This window comes from Terrapene carolina, unplaced genomic scaffold, assembly GCF_002925995.2.
Source record: "Terrapene carolina triunguis isolate 2854851 unplaced genomic scaffold, T_m_triunguis-2.0 Scaffold232, whole genome shotgun sequence".
Taxonomy (NCBI): Eukaryota; Metazoa; Chordata; order Testudines; family Emydidae; genus Terrapene; species Terrapene triunguis.
In genome coordinates this window covers 6,131,408-6,157,167 of record NW_020664583.1, presented here as the reverse complement: position 1 = coordinate 6,157,167, position 25,760 = coordinate 6,131,408, and the positions used below count along the sequence as shown (strand labels likewise).

Here is a 25,760-nt window from a genome sequence, read left to right as displayed (position 1 = left end):
CTTTTTAAAAAATTAACATCTCTAATTATGCCAAGTGAGCCAACATGCCGCATGATAGTTGGTCACATCCACTTTGTCAGATCACATAAGTGCTTCCAAAAAAAATCATAATTTTGTTAGTCTTAACAGATAAACATATTCAAGGCAGTGGAAGCTTAACAAGTTTAATGCACATGTTAGGTCAATATATTTGGGTTACAGTTGAGTTTTGTAGCTCATAGACACTATGTTGAGTGTTTCTGTAGCTTTGATGTTAAGCTCCATACCAATAGAAGCACTTAGTTAATCCATTAACTAAGCGCTTCTATTGGTATGGAGCTTAACATCAAAGTTAATCTATTAACAATGTGCTGCACAGCCTTATGTTTTCAAAGGGGCATGAAGACTGACTGTGAATTGGGGAGGAGGTCTCTTCAAACTTGTGTCTGGCTAAAATATCCTCTTAGCCATATATAGTAATGTCTTTATTACACTTTAGTTTTAAGGTCATGCTTTCAAACCTGCCCCTAAATTTTTACCATGCAAGTTTTGCACATTCAAATAGATGCATTAGCAAAAGTTGTAAGGGCAAATTTAGAGACTGGATTTGGGGGTCACTCTGATTGAGGAACCTCATATTAGATTTTGGTTTTCTTATCTGCTTCAGACCAATTTTTATTTTAGGTTTTATATTTTCTTTTGTTCACCTAGGTTTGTGCCACTGTTGTGAGCAATGGCTCCCTTCTTACGGATATCTTTCAACTCATTTGAGCTGGGACCTATGCAGAATGAAGGGGAGCAGCTGCAGCCCTTCTGTGCTATAAAGATGAAAGAAGCTTTGACAACAGGTACAGTAATGACTGACACATTTCTGGACTTAAATATGCTTATTAGAAATTACACACGTGCTGTGGCAGGGCTGCAGGACTCAAGACTCAGTCCTGCAAGGTGCTGTGCACTCTTGTCCTGATCCTGCAAAGCACTTAGAAGCGTTGGCTTCACTTAAAGAAATGTGAGAAGTTCCATTGACTTCAGTGGAGTCCATGCTTTTGCTGGATATGGCCCAGATTGCTCAGTGCTTTGCAGGATCAAATCCTTCCTTATTCATTTCCTGTTTCTCTACAAGAAAGAAATGTACGTGGCAAAACTGTCTAATTGTTCTATTTGCATGGGGTGTTGTGGTGACTAGATAATGAGCTAACATTTGCAAATCCGCTGTCTGTGTGTTTTCTAAATTGGTAAAATATGCTTACCTGAAAGTTTTGGGAGAACTGTGGTATCCTGGAAAAGCACTCTAAATTGCATTGGGATGAGAGCCCTTTTTCTCAAATGCAGGACAGTAAATGGCTGCAGTGCGTTAAATGAAATATATGTTAGTGGGAAATTTGGTTTATTATTATCACCAAAGGTTCTTGATAAGAATTAATTTGTTTGGAATTAATTGTATTCTATGTGAACATGTCCCTATGAGCACATGTAGTATATTTACATGGGTGTTAATGCAACACAAACAATAATAATTACCTATGGGATGGTGGGAGGCAAGTTCTTTGACCTTCATTTCAAAATTAAATTAGTACAGTATGGCTGTACTAAACAAAAAAAAGTTAACATTTTTGAAGGATTTAGAGGCCTGTAGAAACTGTCTTCCTATAACAAGAATTTAGGCCCATTTCTTCCTATGATATTTATCTTGTGGTCGCTCATGATAGCTGCATTGAGTGGGCAGTAAAATTATAGGAATTGCTATGCCATATCAAACCCAAGGGCCATTATTCTATCTCTGACAGTTGCCAGCACCATATCCTGCAGAGAAATAGCAAGAAACACCACAGTAGGCAGATGTGGGATAATCTTCTCCCCAATCTATAATCGATAGAGATTGTCTTAAGATCTGACACATGAGGTTTTACATCCCTCCTAAAAATTGTTAGAATTAACTATAACTGAATATTCTTGTTACCTGCATAAATATCCACTCGTTTTTTGAATCTTGCTAAATCCTTGGCCTCAGTGATTTCCTGTGGCAGTAAATTCCACGTGCTGTGTGAAAGTGTTTCCTTCTCTCAGTTTTAAATGTCTCAGCCATTCCAGTTCCTTGCACATCCCCTTTTTCCTGTTCTGTGACAGGGAGAACAGGCACTCCTCATTTCCCTTCTCTACATCATTCCTTATTTTATGTACTTTTACCATGTCTCTTTCTTGTCTCCATTCTAAGATAAACAATCCCCATCTTTTCAATCTCTCTTCATTAGAGGTTTTTTCCAGGCCTTTGATCAGTCTCATTGCTCTTCTCTGAACCCTCTCGAACCTTGCAGTTTTGTTGGTGGTGGTGGGGTTTTTTTGAGATGCAGTGACTGGTTTTGCACAGAGTGTGGTCCTACACAGCTGCTAAACTGTAGGGTCAATAACAATACACCAGGATGGGGCAGTATGATGCTTTCTCGGGGTACCCAGGATTGTGAGTCACCTTGTTACCCTCCTGCCTCAGAAGGAGAGTGAGACTTCCTTGTGCTTAACTGGGTGTTAGCTACCCAAACAATCTCCTCAGGGCTCTGCCAGCCCTTGCTGTGCCTAGATGCATGCCAGTCCCCAAACCTCCTTGAAGCATTCCCCTGCATGGCCAGCACTTAGCCACTGGACACTCTCAGAAATTACCAGGTAAGTTGTCCCCAAATAACAGTGCACGCATGAGCTTCTTTGATTCAACTATAACATTACAGCACAGAGATATGATTGTTTTCACTATAAATATAAGTTTATTATCAAAAGGCTAAAATTTAGTGAGTAAGGATAACGATGGAAACAGAAATGTGTATATATAAAACTAAGTATAATATGCTTCATAGAGTCTCAACTTAACTTCATCAGGCTAAAACCTTTGTCTAAAATAGTTTCTCAGCTAAAGTAATCTCTCAACGTCTCCAGCCAACATGGCTTGGATCCCTCTTTCATGAATTCAAAAAGCACTTACCTTTTTGCTTCCTCAGTGAAGGACGAAAAGGTGTCCTTTTTGCCTTCCCATTATATCCCCAAAGTCAGTGTTTTGTCCCCAGAGTCAGGATGACAATTGTGGTTTATTCCCATGTGTGCTGACTCCATGTTGCCTTCACATCCTCATGTCGCTGTCATATGCAAACAGGCTTCCATTGTGTTAGCTTACAATGCTTATTTTACATGTGAACCAAGGCAGACGTATACATCCTTTATCTGGTCAAAACCTGCTTGTTAAGCCTGTTTTGATTCAGTCTTTAAAACATATTTCCGTGTGTGTGTGTGTGTGTGTGTGTGTGTGTGTGTGTGTGTGTGTGTGTACACATATACACAGCTCTGTAAATATCAACCCTACATACATCTCACAATGATTATGAGGATCAGTATGACATAAGCTTTTAGTAGAGACCTCATTTGATGGTCTTTGCTTTCATAGTATTTGTGCAATGTGGTGGGTGTAGTGAGTTTGTCAAGCCAGTCAGAAGTTACTACTACAGAACAATGAACCCTTTTGCCAGTTGGCCTTGAGTGGTTCTTAGGGTCACAGGCAGTAAGGTGACACAGAACAAGATCCAGCAACCTCATGCTGAAAATCCTGTTTTAATGGGGTTGGAAAAAAGAGGCGCACCAGGGGGCTTGAGCGCCTCCTGTCGGGTGGGTGCGAACCTGCACACACTCTCTTCGTGGTGCGCCACCCTTCCCCCCTCCCCCACCCCCATCAGCTGTTGCCCTTGTCAGGTGGGTCTTCAGTGGCTCAGCCCTCTGGCCGAGTCACACACAGTCAATATGCGTGAATGCACAAACCCTTTCTGGGATAAAAGGTCCAACAGTTGAGAAGGACTACTGAGGAAAGGGAGAGAAAGCAGGTGCAGTCTCAGCTTTCCTTTCCCCTCCCAATCTCTTTCTCCTTTGGGAGTGGTGGTGGATTGGGCCTTTGCAGTGGGAGAAAGAAGCTCATTTGCAGTTTTCATGGGTGTGTTCTGTGGAGCTAGAGGGTGTCATGAATAATTTTGTTTGGACTTAACGTTACTGCATCCTAAGTAGGGAAAAGATCATCCCCTGGGACAATATAGAAACACTAGAAAAAGTAAATTTGCATGGGGTTTGGGATTAAGCAGATTATAAAACATTAAAAAGTAATTTAAAGAGACCCTTGTAAATAGACAAAATAGGAAAGGACTGAACATTCTTCTCTATTGCTGTTCGTCAGTGACATTGATGTATTAATATTTGTAGGCAGGTAACTTGATCAATGACAAATCCTGACTAATATGAATTATTTTAAATAAATAAATAAATAAAAATCAGCATGGCTCGGTGGAATCTTTTCCAGCAACTCTGGCTGCTCCTTCAGTCTTGAACATTTTTAAAGAATACGTACATGTGTAAAATACCTATTCAGTGTGTAAACTTTAAACAAGTTTCCACATAGAATTTCCACAGGAAATGGATCCCTGCTAGTGTTTAATAGACTTTTGTTTAGTTAAAAGGTTTCTAGAAGCCTGGGAACCTTTTTTGTTCTGTGGAATGGTTTCGCCATGCGCAGTGCTGTAATTTCTGTAACTCTGCTGTAACAGAGCACTTTTAATGGGACTTATAAGATCCATATAACAGACCTAAAAAGACAGGGATGGGTGCATATATTTCTTTCTATATTGAAGGATCTCTCCATTAATATTACTCTTTCTGATGTTCCAGGGGCAACTTTCTATAGTACAGTGCTTTCTGAGGAGATGGTTCCGTTTTTAACAATCAGATGACTAGACCGGTCTACTGGATGTGCCATGCAGAAGACCTAGTCTTGATGGCCAGTTTCTTATTGCCCAGTGCAGCAGAAACTTCAAGCAATGGGGAGATAGCCGGCCCCTCCCATAGACTATAGGAAGTGTCTTGTGGTTCAACAGACACCCTTACACCTAATTAAGTACAACCATGTATATCGCCAGTTAGCCATTCCTATCTTTTGTTTGAAAGATGATCGTGATGTTGGAGAAGAAAAACATGGGTATGAGAAGATCCTTTAGGATTATAATAAATGTTCTGTCTAACTTAGGGCTTTCTATAGTTACTCTCACCATCTGTTTATCTAAAAACCTTCATAGTAGCTATAGAGAGTGCTGAGTTCTGGAAGGAACTTTTGATAAATTGAAACCTTTGCTATGATTAGCTGTCTACAAGACTGAATTCCAGGTAAAAGCTTTTGAATACAAGTAAAGGAGAAAAAACAGAAGGTCATAACAAAATGCAGGAGATACTCAGGTGGCTGTTTGTGAACGTTTTGAGAATGCCTTTTGGCAAGCAGACTTAAGCTTACTTGTCAAAGCTGTAATTTGTAATGCTGTTTTTGGCAGGCATTTCCCTAATAAAGCAATACTAAGGTGTTATTCTTTACTGCTGTTTAGACAGCTCATCACAATGAGCAGAGTGCATCAAACAAACTGTTATTGAATTAATACAAACTTAACTTGGAATTCATGCTTCAGAAAGGTGTTTAGATAATAAGGGCCCAACCCTTCCCTCATTGGAGTAAACAGGAATTCTACCAGTTACTTTGATGGGAGGAAGATCATGGCCTAACTTCTTTGGGTAGGGGCTGTACTCTTGTTCTGGTTTGTACAGCACTAGCACAGGAGAATCCCAGTCGGTGACTAAGGCTTCTCTGCACCATGTTAATACAAATAATAATAATAATTGAAGCACATGCATGCTGTACAGCAAGAGGGAGGTCTTTGAAATACTTTGAAAGCTGTAGAAATCATGACTGGATCAGACCACAGTACTGTTTAGAATGCCTTTTCTTTATGTTGCTTCTGAATAGAACTGTGAGAAGAATGTCAGAATAGGTTAGGAGACTAGTTAATGAGATTTTTCAGCTTCAGGCCACCAGTTGGAATTCAAACTAGGCCAGCATTAAACATCTCTTAATTTGTCATCTAGTGGTGGATGCCTGATGTGAGAAGCTAGTGATCTAATCCCCATCACACAATATACTAATGCCTTCTGGGCATTTTCAGCGAACAGTCTAATGACTGAACTGAATGTCCATAAACACTGAACTACCCTCTGAACACTACCATATAGCTCTTCCCTCTAGATCCAAGTTGATGCACATTTGCATTTTCACTGCTGGTGCCTGTGCTATAACTGATATGTGGATAAACATAACTCTCAAGGATCAGAGAGTTTACCAATGTTTGAATATTTTGGTGCTTATCCGGGTGGCAACCACAATCTCATGCTTTCTGAGGTTCTCTCCTGCTTATGATTTCATAGTAAGGGTCATCTCAATGTTGTTTTTCCATTTAAAGTCAAATCAGATATTGTCATATGTAGAGCTATCACTTACCACTTACCCCACTTTCTGTGCGGTTTTCAGAGAGGGGAAAAACTTTGGTCCAGAAGAAACCCACCATGTACCCAGAATGGAAATCTTCCTTTGATGCCCACATCTATGAAGGGCGTGTCATTCAAATTGTTCTCATGAAGGCAGCAGAAGACCCACTGTCTGAGGTTACCGTAGGGGTATCAGTCTTGGCAGAGAGATGCAAGAAGGGCAACGGTAAAGCAGAGTTCTGGGTAAGTGTGAAGATGAATCCATTCAAAATCACTCTTGTGTTTTTTGTCTTGTTTGATTTCACTCAAGCTGAACAGACATGCCATTTCTCTTTTAAAATATGAGTGTTTGCTCCCTTTTGACATGCATGGCAGTCTGTCTAAGTAAGACAGTTATTTTAGAATTGCTAATGATGTAGATAATGAAATGTCAATGTCCATGAAGTTGATAGTAAAATCCTAGGCTTCGGTGTCTGAAATAATGACCCGTATCACACTCAGAATTTATCTTAAAAAGTACCACAGACTATGAGTGTGATCAGCATATATGTTAATAGAGTTGGATTATCATAATTAACCTGTATATGATAAAAAGTGAAGCTAATTCTAAGTCTCTTTCATTTTGTGTATTGCTTTTCAAAAATAATTTCTACTTATGCTGGAACAAGTTGTTTCCTTCCTTCCTGACCCCTTGCTATTTGATCACCCTTTCTTGCCCTCATGTCCTGTGACACATGCAGGGCCAGTGCAACCACTAGGAGAACTAGGCGGTCGCCTAGGGCGCCAAGTGGTTGGGGGTGCCAAAAAGCTCCCTCCGTATTTCCCCAGACATGTACTTTTCGTCTTTAAATAGCCGTCTGGGAGGAATTGGTAGAAAGGTCCGGGATTTCCCCCCCTCCCCCACATGCAGAGTGCAGCGTGACTGATTGGGCACCTGGGCCTGATTGAGCTGCTCCCATTGGCCTCCAGCAGCCAGAGTCCCTCCCCCGCTCCCCCCTCCCCCTGCCTCAGCGCTGCGTCGCCAGCATTCTGCGGGGGAGGGGCTCTGCACTCGGCAGCCTGTTTGGTTTGGCTCCACATGGAGCCAGCGGCTCGAGCGGCATGGTGGTAAGGGGAGTCCCAGGGGGCTGGCGGGGGGAGAGTTGGATGGGTTAGGAGTTCTGGGGGGGGGCTGTCAGGTGGCGGGGGTGTGGAGAGGGATCGGAGCAGTCAGGGTGCAGGAGGGTTGGATGGGTCAGGAGTTCTGGGGGGGGGCTGTCAGGGGGCAGGGGTGTGGAGAGGGATCAGAGCAGTCAGGGAGCAGGCAGGGTTGGATGGGTCAGGAGTTCTGGGGGTCCTGTCAGGGGGCGGGGAGTGGTTGGATGGGGCCAGGGGTGACTCTATGTATTTTGCCGCCCCAAGCACGGCAGTCAGGCGGCTTTCGGCGGCATGCCTGCGGGAGGTCCACCGGTCCCGTGCCTTCGGTGTACCCCTCGCCGAAACCGCGGGACCAGTGGACCTCCCACAGGCATGCCACCAAAGGCAGCCTGATTGCCGCCCTCACGGCGACCGGCAGGTCGCCCCCCGCGGCTTGCCGCCCCAGGCACGTGCTTGCTGCCCTGGTGCCTGTAGCCGCCCCTGGATGGGGCGTGGGAATCCTGGGGGTATGTCTGGGGACGGGCGTATGGATAAGGGTTGGGGCAGTCAGGGGACAGGTAGGGGGTACGGTCCTAGGGGGCAGTTGGGGGGGGTCTCAGGAGGGGGCAGTCAGGGGACAAGGAGCAGGGAGGCTTAGGTAGGGGGTGGGGTCCTGGGGGGCAGTTAGGGGCAGGGGTCCCAGGAGGGGGCAGTCAGGGGACAAGGAGCAGGGGAGTTGGGGGTTCTGAGGGGGGCAGGAAGTGGGAGGGAGTGGATGGGGGCGGGGCTCTTCCCCCCCATCGTCTTTTTTGATCGTTGAAATATGGTAACGGCAGGGAAGAGCCGCCTTCTGGAGGCACCGGAGAGCCAGAGCATCAGCTTGTGGGGGCGGCGAGCCCCAGCCATGGAGGAGCCGGCATGGCGCAGGGAGGCAGCAGCCCTGCAAAGGCGACGGCAGTGCTGGCAGGGAGCAGCCGCACCCCCGCCCCTCCTGCCCAGGCTGTGGCCCGGCACCGCCCCCCCCCGGGGGGCTCCTGCAGGCTGCAGCAGATGCATGCGGTCGGCGGCCCCTGTGCGCCCCCCAGGTCCCCCCTCACCACGCTCGGGCTCTGCGGCTCCTCTGTGTGTGTGAGCCGCCGCTGCCTCTCCCGGGGGGAGGCTCCTCCATGGCTGGGGCTTGCTGCTGCTGCAAGCAGGCTCTCCAGTGCCTTCAGAAGGCGGCTCCTCCCTGCCGAGCTGCTGCAGCGGCCCAAGCCTGGCAAAGCCAGTGAGTGGACTCGGGCGGGGGCCGCCGGGGTGGGGTGGGGAGGGCTCGCGGGGGGGCTGTGCACACTCCAGGGGAGTTCAGGGGGTGGGGAGGGGGGAACCTGGCCCCTGGGGTCTATAAAGGCTCGTTGGGATTTGCCCCTCAGTGAACAGATGTGCGGGGGGGCACAAGGTGGAGGTTTCGCCTAGGGTGCAAAATATCCTTGCCCCCGGCCCTGGACACATGTGACCAGTTCTGTTTACAAATGCAGTTTTGAATGCCTTGTTTCTAAACAAAAGCTCACTGTTGCAATGCTTATCATTTTGTCTCTGCTATTTACATGGCAAATGATTTGCAAACCTGTTAAAACTTCCTCATTAAATAAATAGACGATAAAAAAATCTTTTGGATGCCACTGTCTCATCTTGCCCTTGAGTAAAGAGCAGCTCTGTCTTATGGGATGAGGGTCTGGTTTATCTCAAAAGATTGAATGTTTTCTCAGTAGTCCTGTGGTCTCCATATGTATTATTTTACTAAATGCGTTCTCCCATAAAACCTTGACTCAAGCATAGAAAAATAACAAAGTAGGGGAACCTTGTGTTTAAAATGGCTTCAAGTTAGGCAATATAAAATTCATCAAAACTTTCATAATTGCTTCATGACATTTTACAAATTTCCTAAACAGTTCTGAGTCTGAGTTAATCATTTTGGAAATGATTCTGGGTAGACATTGAAAACCTCAAGTGACAAAACGATGGAAACGTTCAAAATTATGTTTTCAATAGAAATGGGATCAGAACCCTGGATCTGAACATCCAAACATCTGGTGAAGTTCAGATCAGAATTCAAACTTTGCAGCCTGGGCAGTGATGAGCTGCCAAAATATTAACAACCGGTTCCCTCCTCCTCACCCCATGAGGGGGTCGTGCCCCCCCCCGCTCCCCCAGAACTCCTGCCCCATCCAACCCCCCACGTTCCTTGACACCCCACCCCCGGGGACCCCTGCCCCATCCACCCCCCTTCCCTATCCCCTAACTGCCCCCTGCTGCCTCATCCAACCCCTCCTCTCATTCCTGATGGCCCCCCGGGACTCCTGCCCCATCCAACCACCCCTTCTCTCTGTCCTGAGTGCCCCTGGAACCCCTGTCCCTGACTGCCCCCCACCGCCCCATCCAACACCCCTGCTCCTTCCTGACTGCCCCTCCCAGGACCCTTGCTCCCATTCAATCCCCCTGTTTCCTGCCCTCTGACCTCCCCGACCCTAATCCACCCCCCCCACCCTCTATCCAACACCCCCTCCCTGCCCCCCTTACCGCACTGCCTGGAGATGGGGGCTGTGCTGCCCGGCCAGCTGGAGTTGGGGCCGGGGGCTGTAGCCGCGCCGCCCGGAGTTGGGGCTGGGCCGGAGCCGCGGGCCATCCCGAAGTCGGGGCCTGAGCAGCGGGCCGTCCCGGAGTTGGGGCCACGGGCCGTCCTGGAGTCAGGGCCGGGGGCCGGGCCCAGAACCCTGCCACCCGGCCGGCCGGAGTCAGGGCCGGGGGCCGAACCGGAGCCATGCGGCGCCTGGAGCCTCCTCACGCCCCCCTCCCCAGCTCACCTGCAGGAAGCTGCTGCTTCCTTCTCAGCCCTCCCAGGCTTCCCGCACGAACAGCTGATTCACGGGAAGCTGGGGAGGGGGAGCCTTCAGGGGAGGAGGTAAAGGCGGAGCCGGAGCGAGGTGGGCTGGGGCCGGGGGCAGGGCAGGGCAGGGGCTGGTTCTAAAAGGGCTTCTATATTTAACAACCGGTTCCCGCGAACCGGTGGGAACCGGCTCCAGCTCACCACTGAGCCTGGGTCCATCATTAATATTTAATATATTGATGTTTTCATTTGATTAATTTGACTTAACTGATTTTTCATTAACTAAAATCCCAACTGTCATATTACAAAACTGTTTCCCCTTCCCCTTCTACACTTTCATAGTTTCATACATTTGAAGTGAACAAGGAAATATTTTTCTAATGCATTTGTGATTTCCCCTTTTTCCTCATTCACTGAGGTAGACCAGACCCTAATCCCATAATACGGAGCTGCTGTATCACTCATAGTCAAGATGAGTTAGCGGCATCCAACAGAATTTTTTTGGTATTTTGAAGTGCTTGTTCTCATTACTTACAGCAGTGGCATAATCCATGTTTAAAATATTAGTGGGTCTCTGCATATTAAATCAGTCATTCAGAACTACATGCCTAATAATTCAGAGTCTGTAAGATGAGGGAAGTGCTTATGCCTGCCATAATTTGGATGGGACCTCTCCATTTATGATTGAGGGCACCCAATTATGATTGTACGTAGTAAGAAAGTATGGATATATATATATATATAGTCTCACCTAATATGCATGTAAGGGTAAAAGTGGACTCCAGAGAACTCTACCGGAAGGCTGCTGTGTCTGATAATACAGGAACCTGTCTATCTCTGCCCGTGAGAGAGACAAGATACATGAGGTAAACTTTCATTGGCCCAACTTTTGGTGGTGGAAGGGACAAGCTTTTATGCTTCACACAGCTCTCCTTCAGGTCTGGGGAAGGTAACCAGTTTGTCTAAGCTAAATACAAAGTGGGACAGATAGTTAAACATAAGGGGTGCACACTTGCTGTAGGCGTCCACTTAAAATGATGTGGGCAATTAAGGGTTAACAGGCAGTAGTGTGTGTTACAAATTGTGGTAAGGAGCCATAAAACCAGTGTCTTTGTTAAGTCTGTGGTTTTAGTGTCTAGCAGAGTTATGAATTTAGGTTCCCATGCTTGTCTTTTGAAGGTATTACACAGGTTTCGTTTGAGGAAAAGGACTGAGAGGTCAGTATGTTGCTTTGTGAAGAGTGTTTTCCCATGGATGATATTGTGTTTTTGTCTTGTATCGTTTCTCTGAGTGAGTTTATTCAGAGCATAGTGATTGTCCAGTTTCATCCACATAGTTGTTTTGGGGGCCTTTGATGCACTGGATGAGGTACACCACAGGTTGTGATAGGTATGTGTGAGGCCCACTGATCTTGAAAGATGTGCTGTGGTGTGTATTGATCATCAGAACAGTGGAGATACGTCTACAGGTTTTGCATCTGCTGTTCTGGCAGGCTCTGGTGCCGCTTTTAGTTAGTGTGTCCTGGTCTGTGCAGAACTTGCTTGTAATGATGACCGTGGTAAGGTTGGGGGGTTGTTTGAAGTCCAGAAGTGGGGGGGTTGGGATGTGGTCCCCATCAGGTATGGGTTGTAATTGTTTGATGATACCCAGTATGGGTTCTAGTGTGGGGTGGTAGGTGACAAACAGGGTTTTTCAGTCAGTGAGTTTTTTGTATTGTATTTTGTCTTTATTGAAGCAGGTTCTCTCAGGGTATTTGGGTGGTCTGTTCCAAGATGTGATCTACTTCTCTGTGGAGAGAAGTGAAGGCAGATTTAGTGTTTAGTGAAGGCAGTTGTAAGTGCATTTAGTGTATCCCAGTCTTCCTCTTTGGAGCAAATTCTGCAGTATCTGAGTGCCTGGCTGTAGATAACCAATTTCTTGGTGTGTCTGGGGTGGTTACTGGATCTGTGGAGGGAAGTGTGGTTATCCATGAGTTTCTTGTATATAGTCAATTTTTAGGTTCCATTTTTGAAGCTAATGTTGGTGTCCAGGAAGTCAATACTAGAGTGGGAGTGTTCTAGAGTAAGTTTGATGTATGGGTGGTGGTAGTTAGATTTCCATCACAACTTCATGAGGGAGGTTAGACCGTCTGTTCAGAGGATGAAGAAATAATTAATGTATCTCAGGCATATCTTTGGTTTTGTGGTGCATTTTTCCAGAAATTCTTCCTTGAGGTGGCCGTTGAAGAGGTTGGCAGATTGGGGAGTCATCTTAATACCCATGGCTGTTCCCATGGCTTGGACAAAGTGTTTGTTGTTAAATGTGAAGGATGAAATGAGTTTGATGTTTGTTGAGAGTGGATTTCTGAGCATTGTACATTATCTTGTAGGTATTTGAGGGAGGCAGTGATACCGGCATGGTGAGGGATACTGGTGTATAGGGAGATGACATCTATGATGGCAAGGATGGTGTTCTGTGGGAGGTTGATGGAGTTTCTGGAGGAAGTTGATAGTGTCTTGGAGGAAGCTGGCCCTTTGTGTGGTGAGTGGTTTGAGGATGGTTTTGTGTATCCTGATATTCCTTCAGTAAGAGTGCCATGGCAAGATATGGGTCTGCCTGGTTTTCTTTGTTTGTGTATTTTGAGAAGCAAGTAGAATGTCCCTTAGGTGGATCATGGGGGACGAGATGGTAGTTTTTCTTAGAGATGTTTGGGGAAGGATTTGATGGTGTCTTTAAATTCCTGTGTAAATTGTGGGGCGGTCTTTGCCTTCTTTATAGTAGGTGGGGTCAGAGAGTGTCTGTTGGCCTCACTGGCACAGCCATCTGATTAAGGACTACAATGGTGCCCGATTTGTGTGCTGGTTAGATTACTATCTGGTGGTTGGAATTCAAGGATGGTATAACTGTTCTTTGAGTGGTGGACAGATAGTGGTGAATGTGATGTTTTGTTGAGGAATTCTGTCGATTTTTTTGTTCCTGAAGCAATCAATGTAATGATCCAGTCTGTGCTTTCGTCTGCTGGGGGAGGGTCCAGTCAGATTATTCTTTTTTCTTCTGACCGTCTGTGGGGATGTGGTAGTTGAGGGGGGTGTCGTCTTTGTTGTGAAAGAATTCCTCGAGGCAGAGTCAGCAGAGGAATGTTTGAGGTTCTCCACATGTTATTTCCAGTTCAGAAGAAGTTCAGTTCCTTGGAGAGTATGGATAGTTCAGTTCCAGTTAGGGGTAGTCTTGATAGATTGATGATGTTAGTGTGTGGTATCCATGTAGTAGATCTCTGCCTTTCCCAACATGGCTAGTGGGGTGAGTTTTAGAGAGGAAAATTTTAGTCAATGCGAGTGGGCTGACCTGACCTCCTTAGAAGCTCGTATGTTATTCTGACGTTTAAAGCTTGCATCAAAGCAGCTAGGTTTTCCCAGAACTCAATTACTCAAGGAGAGAGTGTACCACTGGGTGTCTTGGTGCGGGAGGAGGGACCAAACAAGTGCCAGCTTGCACAGTGAGTTCGAGTCCACCTGCCAGTGCACGGCAGGATGGCTCAGGACAGTTGGTGGAGAACAATAGTGGGGAGTATTCTTGTTGCTGCTCTGAAGAGGAGTGAGTGGAGTGCATAATTTCTTGGTGTGTGCAACACGCTGCAGTATATGTGCTTAAAGGCAGAGGGTTGAGAAGGTGGTTTGGTTGCATCCATAACGAACAAACCACTCCCCCTTTGGGAAGAAGGTGTGGTGGTTTCATGGGCCCCTCTTAGCCCTTTCTGAACGCTATTTATATAAGCCCAGGGGGTTGTTACATGCGTCTGTTGGGTACAGGAAGGCCTTTTGCACCTTTTACAAGTACATTTCTGTAACACCAAGCAGGATTTGGCTCTCAGCAGATTCCGATCAATGTGGCTATAAGTATTTTAATTGCACCCAGTAATACAGACACAGCAAAATCTAAATGGTGCAACACAGGATATTTCACCACAGGATGAGGCTTGATTGTATTGCTCCACTAATGTTCTGAAAATGGATTCTGCTGCACTTGAAGGCCTCTTCTCACCTTGCTGAAGGAGAGAGAGAGCCTTAACCATTAGGTTCTTCCCCAACCCAGACTGACCATCCAAAAAAACAGTAGAGGCCAGTGAAGACCTCATCTGGAGTGCTGTGTCCAGTTTTGGGCTCCACACTACAAGAAAGATGTGGAAATATTGGAAAGAGTCCAGTGGAGGGCAACAAAAATGATTAGGGGTCTGGAACACATGACTTATGAGGAGAGGCTGAGGGAACTGGGATTGTTTAGTCTCCAGAAGAGAAGAATGAGGGGGGATTTGTTAGCTGCTTTCAACTACCTGAGGGGGGGTTCCAAAGAGGATGGAGCTCGGCTGTTCTCAGTGGTGGCAGATGACAGAACAAGGAGCAATGGTCTCAAGTTGCAGTGGGGGAGGTCTAGGTTGGATATTAGGAAACACTATTTCACTAGGAGGGTGGTGAAGCACTGGAATGCTTTACCTAGGGAGGTGGAGGAATCTCCTTCCTTGGAGGTTTTTAAGGCCCAGCTTGACAAAGCCCTGGCTGGGATGATTTAGTTGGGAATTGGTCCTGCTTTGAGCAGGGGGTTGGACTAGATGACCTCCTGAGGTCCCTTCCAACCCTGATATTCTATGATTCTATGAAGACCAATGAAAAGGAAAATGACATTGCTGACCATGTCTTCGTGTGTGTTTGCACTGTACTGAGCACTGTTCAGGCCCTGATATTGGTTGTGGCTTTTGGACACTACCATACTATAAGTAGTAATAAATGATAACATGGGAAACAGGGTGAGGAGAGAGTATCTAGAATGTGAGTCCAAGACGACATGTCATTCCGTTGATGCCAGATGCACAGTGCTACACACACCAATATGGTAGCAGTATGCACTTTAAACTTACAGAGGTATAGAAGATAATGGGCCAAACAGGTTTTAGAGGACATCTTTATTAAAGCAAGCTTAATTCTAATTTCATTTACATATATTGCTGGGATACAATATTAAAGTATTTGTTCACCCTTTGTATTCCAATGTAACGCTTTCAAACTTTGCACAGTGACCTTGGGTTCCCTGTAGTTCTTCAGACCTGCATGTTTCGTTTTTTGGAAGTTAAAAATAAAAAAAAGGTGAATTTGAGCACAGGTGAATGGTACTGTATAGACAGCATTGTAGACTGAAGTCCTCTATTATCCATGCAACAGGTACAGTGCAGGCAGCAGCTGTGCAAGCTTCCTCCATATTGCGTTAATCCTGACCTGAAGGGACCATATCTAGGGACGAGAAGGTAGTTCAGTCTCCAATGATCTGTCTTAGGTCTGCCTGCAGAGATCGCCAACCAATAGGAGTTGTGGTGTGAATCCTTGTCCACCACTAACTTTATATAGACCAGCAAACATTCATCACATGGTAATGACTTTTGGTCATTAACAACCATCGTCTGATTTTAACCAGTGACCTAGGGATGAAAAACTCCATTCTCCCACTACATTTCCTTCTACCATCCAGCTCTCTAGTGATCCTTATGTGGTGCCTGGCCCTGACATAACAGAGGAGAAAGTCAGAAATGCAATCCAGGAAATGAAGAGTGGTAAGGTAGTGGGACTTGATGAAGTGATGGTGGGCTTGATGAAAGTCTTGGGCGAGAGAGACATAAAATGGATGAACAGAGTCATTAAAACCATATGGCAAGACAAGAGAATTCCTGAAGACAGATGCCAGTCTGTGCTGGTCCTAATACATAAGAAGGGAAGCATCAATTAACATGGAAACTGTTGATGGATAAAGCTGTTGTTGCATGGGATGAAGATACTGGAAGCGAGGGATAGGAGAATGATGGAACCCCTCATTGAACAAAAAAAGTTCAGCTTTAGGAGAGGGCGCGGTGCCATCTTTGTAATTTGGCAAGGGATAGAAAAGCAGTTAGAATACCAACAGGATAGTTTATGGAGTTTTATTGACCCAGAAGGATGCTCACACCAGCCTGAGGTTTAATAACTATGGTGCATGCTCTGTACAGATGACTTAAAAGAGTGATCTGAACATGTTTTGGAAAAACAAGTCCCTTTGAAGTCTAAACCACACTGCACCAGGGGTTGGCCCTAACTCCCCCTGCTGTTTATCATACTGGTGGACTATGTCAGCAGGAAGATCAGTGTAAATCAAAATTAAGAAAATAAAAAACTAACCACTCAGTCAGTTGTCTTGATTACAGTAGAAACAAAATAAAAAGCTCAACAACACTTTGACTGTACTGCATGGTCTGTCTGACACTGGTACATCAAAGCAATGAAAGAGGTAAGAAGAGATAAAAAGAAATAAAGTTGGCATTGTCACTGCAATGAAATATAAGGGTTTTGGAGAAATATCCCTGTTTCCAAAGTCGTGATCCTGTAATTTTACTTAAATGACACTTTCTAATTCTATTGAGAAATATCAATTAAACGAAATCATTGCAATTATCCTATCAACCCAATAATTCACTATTTGTCTTTCCTCTCACAGCTTGACTTACAACCTCAAGGGAAGGTATTGATGGCTGTGCAATATCTTCTAGAAGATGCAGGTAAAGTAAACGTTTTATTTTTGTCAAGTACCAACATTTGTAACGTTTTCTTATATTTTGTTTTCTACAAATGAAATCACATTGTGGAAAGTGCATTGTTCCAGAAAAATTGTACTCAGTGGAATTTTCTAATGTATGAAGTTATGCTTTTGTAATTCCATCACTTTATGCAAGACTAGTCTTGGGTGCATATCTAATGTATCTATCTCAGATACTTATATAGCCTCCACTGCGGTAGCATTTAAGCACCTCACAATCTTTAATGTATCTTGGCTGACAACACCCCTGTGAGGTAAGGAAGTGCTGTTCTGGAATTGAGGTACAGAGAGGTTAAGTGACTTATCCAGGGTCACACCGGAAGTTTGTGGTGGAGCAAGGAATTGAACACGCATCTTCCAAGTCCCAGGCTAGTGTCCTAACCACTGAAGCTAAAAACCATATGAGTGAAATAATTGAATGTGTGTCAGCATGTTAATAAAGTCAGTGCTGTACCATTTTATTTTAAATGCTGTAAATTTTGTATATATTGGGAAGGAATGAATATAGTTTATGGAGGAAAACTAGGGGTAATGGGATACAATTAAGAAAGGGGACATTTAGGCTGAAAAATGGGGAACATTTCCTGACAGGCTGTAAATAAATTCCTAGAGGAAGTGGTAGAAACCCCATCACTTGGGATGTTTTAAACTCAGACTGAACAGTGGACTTTTAAGTATGCTCAGGGAACAGTCCTGCACTGGCAGAGAGATGAGCTGAATTACCTACCACTGATAGCTCTCATCTGTCTCTGTCTTCTATGGTTTTATACTGTGTCTCCAGTAAATTAGAAGCCGTAGCACTATGACCCACTCTGTCTCCAAAATAATTGTGCCTATTTGGAGATGGCAAAAAGATTCATGTCATGGTTGGAATGAAACTCTGTTTGTTTCATTTCTACCCACACACTTAAGACTAGAAGAGTTTAATACAGTTTGAATTTCATTTCAAAATATTTGCACAACTCTAATTAGGACACTTTCACCTGCAGATCACCAGTTCAAATCCCATCTAGTTTGGAAATGCTTTGCCACCTGCAGTTTGTTTGACCTACACAAATGGAGCTGATGGACTCAGCCCAGATCTGTTGCTATTAGACAAGTGTTGACATTTAAAAAATCAGTCCCCTAGTTAGCAGTAACGCTTGTTGGAATTCCCAAGAGAGGAACAAAGAACTAAACAGACTATAAAGACCAGGTTGAAACACATTCATGGGGGAATGATGGGGCAGGAAGACTGTACTCTTGTTACATGTGGTGTAACTATTCTATGGATAAGACATACAAGCTTCTTTCTCCAGGACTCCCCATCTGGCAATTCTCCCTGCACTTGTTACTCTATACACTCCCCATCTGTGGCCACATAAAGTCCAAATATCTCTTTATCAACTTCCTTCTGGCACTGGAAGAGGAATCTGGACTGGAGGGTGGGTGATATCTCTACAAGTGTGGGGTCTTTTTCTAGTCTCTCAACAATGCATTCATTCAGCCAGAGTTCCTCTAGGCAGCATTCACTGACTTCTTGGACTATTCATATAAATGGGCATTGTCTAGAGTTCTCCATCTCTGAATCCTTTGTTTTGACCCCAAGACCTGCACCCTCATCCCTGCTTTTTTTCATTTTGTCCCCCATACTTAGTTAAATCCTGGGCTGTATAGCCCCTCCCTTACTTGAGAGATAGGACTTTGTTCTTTGGTGGGCTCCACCTACTTACCCAAGATTCAAATAGGCTGGTACCTTTGACAAGCACTACATTTGCACAGAAAAATAAATAAAGGAAAAAAGTATTTTTAGTGGAAAAGAATCTGCTGCAGGTAATCCTTTTATGTTCTAGTTATACATAAAAGATATTTTAAAAGAATGTCAAGGAAACGGGAGTTTAAAAAAATCAAGCTAAAAATGATTCTATTGTAGTGAAATGCTTCAACATGAAGTCCTTTTGCACCATATGTACCATCTGTGTGAAACCTACTGTATGGTTACTAAAGATAAAATGTGGTGTGATATGTGTGATCACAGAGTTCTCGTTTGGACATACCATTAATGATTGTTCTCTTAAGTAACAAAACTTTGTAAAGCAACAAAATTTGTACGAATCTGATGGATTTATGAACAGAAATCTCTTCAAAATCTGAATGCTTTATATATAGTGGTCAACACTATTCCAGTCTGGGTTCAAAGTGGCATCAGGGAAGTGTGTTAGGAAACATTTATCTTGGTCCACACACATCGCTGGTTCACATGCAAGATTGCTGCAGATTAGAGAGTAGTACTATGACAGCATATGACTTGACACAAACAGGGATAATGCATAGAAATCTGATTGTCAAAAGCTTGCAATGTTCTGGGCTGAGAGTGAGCAAAGTGAACTTTTCTAAATATGTTTTGATGGTTCATTTAACAAGACTGAGGCCTATCTTTGTCTCACTAAGGAGTATGAAAAATAATCATAGTTTGCACTGTAAATACCATAGAATTTTTAAAGTTATCACACACAAGCATATAGTCTCTTCTCAAAGATTTACTGTAGCAATGATGTGCTGTTACGAAAATTCTAATATACTACACAGCATGCTAGCATGCTATGAGAACTCTGATAAATAATTAAAACTAAACGGCAATTATCAAAACAAATGGAGAAAATAGATGTAATATCCTTGTGCTTTTTTACCTCCTTCTTTGTCTCTCAGTTGTGAATTAGTGAAATCATCCTATAATTAACACAGAGAGAGTGTTAATCTATAGCAGGCCTGCACAACATGCGGCCCGCCGGGGCTCACTGTGCGGCCCGCAGGGGCTCACTCTCAAGCCTGGGAGGGAGGGGGAGCAGCGGCGCGGGTATCAGCTGTTTCGCGCGCCGCGGCTGCTCGGGGTCTCCCCCTCCCTCCCAGGCTCTCAAACCTGGGAGGGAGGGGGAGATCCCGAGCGGCCCCGGCGCGCGAAACAGCTGTTTCGCACGCCACTGCTCCCCCTCCCTCAGAGCCTGGGAGGGAGTGGGAGAAGCAGCGCCCACGCCGCAGCCACTCGGAGTCTCCCCCTCCCTCCCAGGCTCTCAAACCTGGGAGGGCGGGGGAGATCCCGAGCGGCCATTTCGCGCGCTGCTGCTCCCCCTCCCTCTCAGACTTGAGAGCCTGGGAGGGAGGGGGAGGAGCGGCGCCCGCGCCGCGGCCGCTCGGAGTCTCCCCCTCCCACCCAGGCTCTCAAACCTGGGAGGGCGGGGGAGATCCCGAGCGGCCGTTTCGCGCGCCGCTGCTCCCCTTCCCTCCCAGACTTGCAAGCCTGGGAGGGAGGGGGAGATCCCGAGCGGCCGCGGCGCGCGAAACCGGCCCCCCTGCCCCAAGCGGGACACGGGCAGGGAGCCCTCGCGCGCCGCCGCGCCTCCCCCCCCCCCCCCCACCGGCGCGCGGCGCCCCCACGCCCCAAGCGGGACACGGAGCCCCCAGGCCTCAAGCAGGACACGGAGCCCTCGCGCGTCGCTGCCCCTCCCCACTGCCCCAAGTGGGACACGGGCACGGAGCCCTCACCCCCCCCGCGGGGCACGGGGCTCAGCCCCCGCCCCCGTCCTGAGCGCTTTTTGGCCCACCCCTCCCCCCAGGACTCCTGCCCCATCCAACCCCCCATGTTCCTTGATGCCCCCCCCGGGACCCCTGCCCCATCCACCCCCTTCCCTGTTCCCTGACTGCCCTCCGCCGCCCCATCCAACTCCTCTCCTGATTCCCTGTCCAACCACCCCTTCTCCCTGTCCCCTGGCCACCCTTGGAACCCCTGCCCCTGACTGCCTCCCACCGCCCCATCCAACCCCTGCTCCTTCCTGACTGCCCCCCGGGACCCTTGCCCCCATTCAATCCCCCTGTTCCCTGCCATCTGACCGCCACGACCCCTATCCACCCCCCCACCACCCCCCTGAAATCCCCTGCCCTCTATCCAACACCCCCTCCCTGCTCCCTTACCGCGCTGCCTGGAGGTGGCTGGCGGCGCTACAGCCACGCCGCTCGGCTGGAGCCGGGCCACGCCGCCACCGTGCAGTGCCTGGAGCACCGGGTCAGGCTGAGCTTGCAGCCCCCCCGCTTCCCGCGAATCAGCTGTTCGCGCAGGAAGCCTGGGAGGGCTGAGAAGCAAGCGGCGGCTTCGCGCTCAGGCCCAGGGAGGTGGAGCAGAGGTGAGCTGGGGCAGGGAGCGGTTCCCCTCCGCGCCCCTCCCCCCGGGTTACCTGCTGTGGTGCGGGCGGCTCCCCCCACCCCAGCTCACCTCCACTCCGTCTCCGCCTCCCTGGGCTTGAGCGCGAAGCCACCGCTTGCTTCTCTGCCCTCCCAGGCTTCCCGCACGAACAGCTGATTCGCGGGAAGCGGGGGGGGAGAGGGGGAGAAGCGGGGCAGAGTGTTCAGAGGCGGAGGCGGAGCGGAGGTGAGCTGGGGCCGGGGAGCGGGGCGGAGAGCTGGAGCACCCATGGGGTCGGCTCCTAAGGCACCACTTTTGGATAATGTGCTCAGGGGGAGCAGCCGCTCCCTCTGCTCCCCCCCCAGCTACGGTCCTGGTCATTTCAACTTACTGGTTGTTAAATTTAGAAGCCCTTTTAGAACTGGTTGTCCCGCGCAGGACAACTGGTTCTAAAAGGGCTTCTAAATTTAACAACTGGTTCCCGCGAACCGGTGCGAACCGGCTCCCGCTCACCACTGGAGACTCCCCTTGCCACTCTCACCCTAGGAGCCAGAGACCTCCCAGCAGGGCTGGTGAGTGCGGCCAGGGAAGGGGGAAGGATGTGGTGGAGTGAGTGTCTGGGAGATGTGCGGGGGGTGCTGGGCTGTGAGGGTGTGGAGGGCGCTGGGCAGTGGGGGAGGTTTGTGTGTTTTGGGGTGCTAGGCAGTGGGGGCCTGTTGGGGGGTGCTGGGCAGTGAGGGAGATCTGTGTGTGTCAGGGCACTGGGGGTCTGTGTGGGGCATTGTTTAGTTGTGGTGGTGGGGCTGTGGGGAAGGGCACTGGGAGGGAGGGAGGAGAAATCTGTGTGTATTGGGAAACTAGCGAGTGGGGGGTTCTATGTGGGGTGCTGATGTGTATTAAGAGTTACCAGCTGGATTGAGGACTGATAGATATGGACAGAGTTTATATTGAATGGGCAAATGAAAAAGATCGCAGGGAAAAACAGTAAGGTTAGTTTAGTCGTCTTTGACATTTCGACCAATAAGGAAATTAAAATGCATTTGTAATTACATATCTTATTCTTGGCTGATAATCATTTATTGATATTTTTTAGGAAAATTTTCAATTTAAAACACAAACTTTTGTTTTTCTTTTTTTACTTATGATGTTTATCTGAAACCCCATATAAATTGACACAAATTGCAAATTAAAACTTTTTTTAAATGTATAAGCATTTTACTCACTTGGGCGCATTTGCCTCATGGCACAGAAATTTGAACTCTGCTTCAAAAATTTGCACAGAAGAAATTTTTCTTTTACCTTAATTATACTATCTTAGGAGCCCGCTATAACATAGTACCAAGGTTCAATACAAAGTCATATAAAAGTTATACAAAAATGCATAATGCAGAGATTTATCTACAACTGCATTGATTGACTGCTGTGTGCAGTAATATAGTGACCCCTGGACCTACAGGCTTCCACACACCGTCAGTGCCTTGCTAGCGTGCCATGCGCCGTGAGATATCTCTTCTCTTTGTGTGTGACTGTGAGTGTTTCCCTTGTGTGTGAATTTATTCAACAAAATCTTGAGTTTCATAATGGATACCATGAGTGAAAAGAAAAAGAGAAAAATGGAATCAGAGCACAGAGTTTTCAACACTGAATGGACGAATAAATACTTATATACTATTTCCAAAGACAAAATACTGTGCCTCGTGTGTCGCGAAACGTTAGCCGTTCCGAAAGAATACAACCTTCGGTGGCACTTTGAAACTAAGCATCCCAATCTCGCCAAATTGAGCCCAAATGAAAAAATAATTAAAGCAGCCAGTTTAGCGAAAAACCTTAGTAGAGAACAGCAAATTTTCAATAAAGTGAGCACTGAGAACGATACAGTTACTAAAGTAAGCTTTAAAATTTCTAAGGAAATTGCTGCTGCTGGGAAATGCTTGACAGAAGGCGAGTTATTAAAAAAGTGTATGTTGATTGCTGTATCTGAGTTATGTCCAGAAAAGAGGGGAATATTTGAGAATGTCAGTCTATCACGCATGACTGTACGGAGAAGAATAGCTGACATTTCTACCAATTTAAGTGATCAGTTAAAGCAGAGAGTCAGTGAATTCTGCTTTTACTCCCTAGCTATGGATGAAAGCACCGATTTAAAAAATACCGCTCAACTTCTTATTTTTATTAGAGGTATTGATAAAAACTTTGAAATTACTGAAGAACTTGCTGGCATGTGCTCCATGACGGGTCGCACAACCGGAAAAGAAATCTCCAGTGAAGTGATAAAGTGCACGAATGATAAATCGGGATTAGATTTCACAAACTTGGCCATTTGTACTGATGGTGCTCCAGCTATGTGCCAAAAAAATGTTGGAGCAGTTACTCTTCTTGAAGAATTTATCGGGAGAGAAATAACCAAACATCACTGCATTATGCATCAGCAGGTTTTGTGTAGCAAAGTCTTAAAATTTGAGCATGTAATGTCAGTGGTAGTTTCCATTGTAAACTACATCCGTTCTAGAGGACTAAAACATAGGACATTTCGAGCCTTTCTTGAAGGGGTAGACACCGAGTGCAATGACTTAATCTACTATACAGAAGTGAGGTGGTTGAGTCGAGGAAGAGTGCTCCAGCGTTTTGTTGCTTTGAAAGAGGAGGTAGCAAAATTCCTAGAAAATGGGCCAATAAAATTCCCAGAGCTTGAAAATGAGTCCTGGAATCAAGATCTCTTTTTCTTTTGTGATATTCAGCACACCTGAATGATCTCAACATTCAACTTCAGGGAAAAAATCAACTTATATTTCAAATGTGTGCAGCAGTGAAAGCTTTCAAAATGAAATTGAAACTTTTCAGAAGTCAGCTGTCAAAAGGTGAAATGTGTCACTTTCCCACTTGTGCACAGCGTATCCCTCAGCACAAACACGCCGAGTTAGGAGAAAAATACGCAAAGCACATCATTCTTTTGATTGAAGAATTTGACAGAAGACTTACTTTGTCTAAAGAAGAAGACGTCCAGTTGAAGCTGATTGAAGATCCCTTTTCTGTGGATCCAGAGGAAGTGCCACTAGATTTGCAGTTGGAGGTTATTGAACTTCAGTGTTCAGCAGTTTACCGAAATAAGCACAGAGAAAGCAGCTTGCGGGACTTCTACAAAAGTCTGGACAATGAAGTTGCACTGAAAACGTTCAGCATTTTTGGACGCACTTACATACGTGAACAAACATTTTCCATCATGAACATGAATAAAAACAAGCAACGTTCTTCTCTGACTGACGACCATTTGGAAGACATTATGAAAATATCCACTTCAAATATGACCCCCAAATGCGACAAGCTTGTTGCCGAAAAGAGATGTAATATTTCTCATTAAATTTGCAAGGTAATTATGAAAAGTACAAATGTTTTCTTTCAACGGAACAGATGTTTTTAATTTTTCCATGATTAATAAAAAAAATTAAAATAATTTAAAAAATTGTTTGATTTAATTGAAAAATTCTTAATAAAGTATCACACACCCTCCCCCCCAAACCTTAGCTGTTTCAGCGGGGCGGTGCTGGGGAAGGAGGGTTTGTTTACGCGGGGCTGGGCGGTGCTGGGGGGTGTGTTTCCGCGGGGCCGGGGGGTTTCGGCCCTCAGCTGTTTTCTTTGGAGTAATATGGCCCTCGCCGCTTTACGAGTTGTGCAAGCCTGCTCTATAGTGTTGTTAAACCTTTGGATAAAGTCAGTATCCAAGACAGTTTGCTCTTCATTCTTGTCAATCTAAATCTAAATTCTAAATCTTTCTTTCTCTTTTTGTACTTGGTTTTATGATCAGGCAAGTTTGGCAGTTTCAGTAAAACAAAAAAGAAGATATTTGGAATGGTCATTTTGTGTGTTATAGCTAGGGAGTGTTACATATTTTTCAGCATTAATCTTGCCTTTATTATTGCTGACATGACTTCTTGCTGAGAAATTAAAAAGAAACATTAGAAAACTAGGGAGAGCAGAGTGCTAATATTCTTATACTATAGGGGAAAGCCTTGTAGGGGAAACTGATTTTCCCTGAGGCTTTCTATTTTTTTCAATTTACACCAGAAAACGAAGGATAAGATTTGTAAAAGTATTTAGATGTACAAGTCCCCTTGAAAGACTTGTGCTCCTAAGTCACTAAGGTGTTTCCAAAAATTTCACCTTGTTTCTTATACTGTGTAGGGCTTTGTTTTTATAAGATAAATATTATTCCACTAACATAACATATGAGGTGTTTGCTTAATGACAGCTAGAAATAGACTTAGAAGTTTAGACTGATTAACACTTTACAGGGCAGGCACTGCTTCACTTGTTTTGAATTGGGTACTGCATGATCTTTACATGCTCCTGTAATTAGATCCAAATATATCTTTTTACATAAGAGTTTTGGCTACCTGCTTCTGGGTCATTCTAACCTACATTATAAAAGATGTGTGTGACGTTATTGACATAAACTGTGACCGTATAGATCATTGTTGCAACTAGGGTCCTATGGTTGCACCAGTTCTTAAATAGAGGAGGTCAAGTGGGGTGTCTATGGGAAGGTTGTGGTTTGCTGGTTATGATTATGCTGTCTGTATGTGTGTATCATTTTTGGATTTGAAGTTATGAATAGTGGCTATGTACTTGTTTGATTCTAAGTAGCCTTAGTGAAGCATTTGGTCAGCTTCTTGAGAAAGGACTATTCTCAGTAAGTGCCCAATCAAGAAACACTTAACTGACAATGGA

General features: G+C 45.6%; 1 protein-coding gene across 2 annotated transcripts in view; it reads left to right on the top strand.

Moving 5' to 3' along the window:
* Positions 1–25,760, top strand: part of PRKCD (protein kinase C delta) — a 146,511-nt gene that overhangs the window by 80,116 nt on the left and 40,635 nt on the right. For both annotated transcript variants that reach the window (XM_024195678.2, XM_024195676.2), the window contains exons 2-4: positions 691–827; positions 6,350–6,549; positions 16,781–16,841. In XM_024195678.2, the coding sequence (XP_024051446.1) occupies positions 713–827; positions 6,350–6,549; positions 16,781–16,841 (376 nt within the window). In that variant the 5' untranslated portion in view covers positions 691–712. The remainder of the gene's footprint in view (positions 1–690; positions 828–6,349; positions 6,550–16,780; positions 16,842–25,760) is intronic.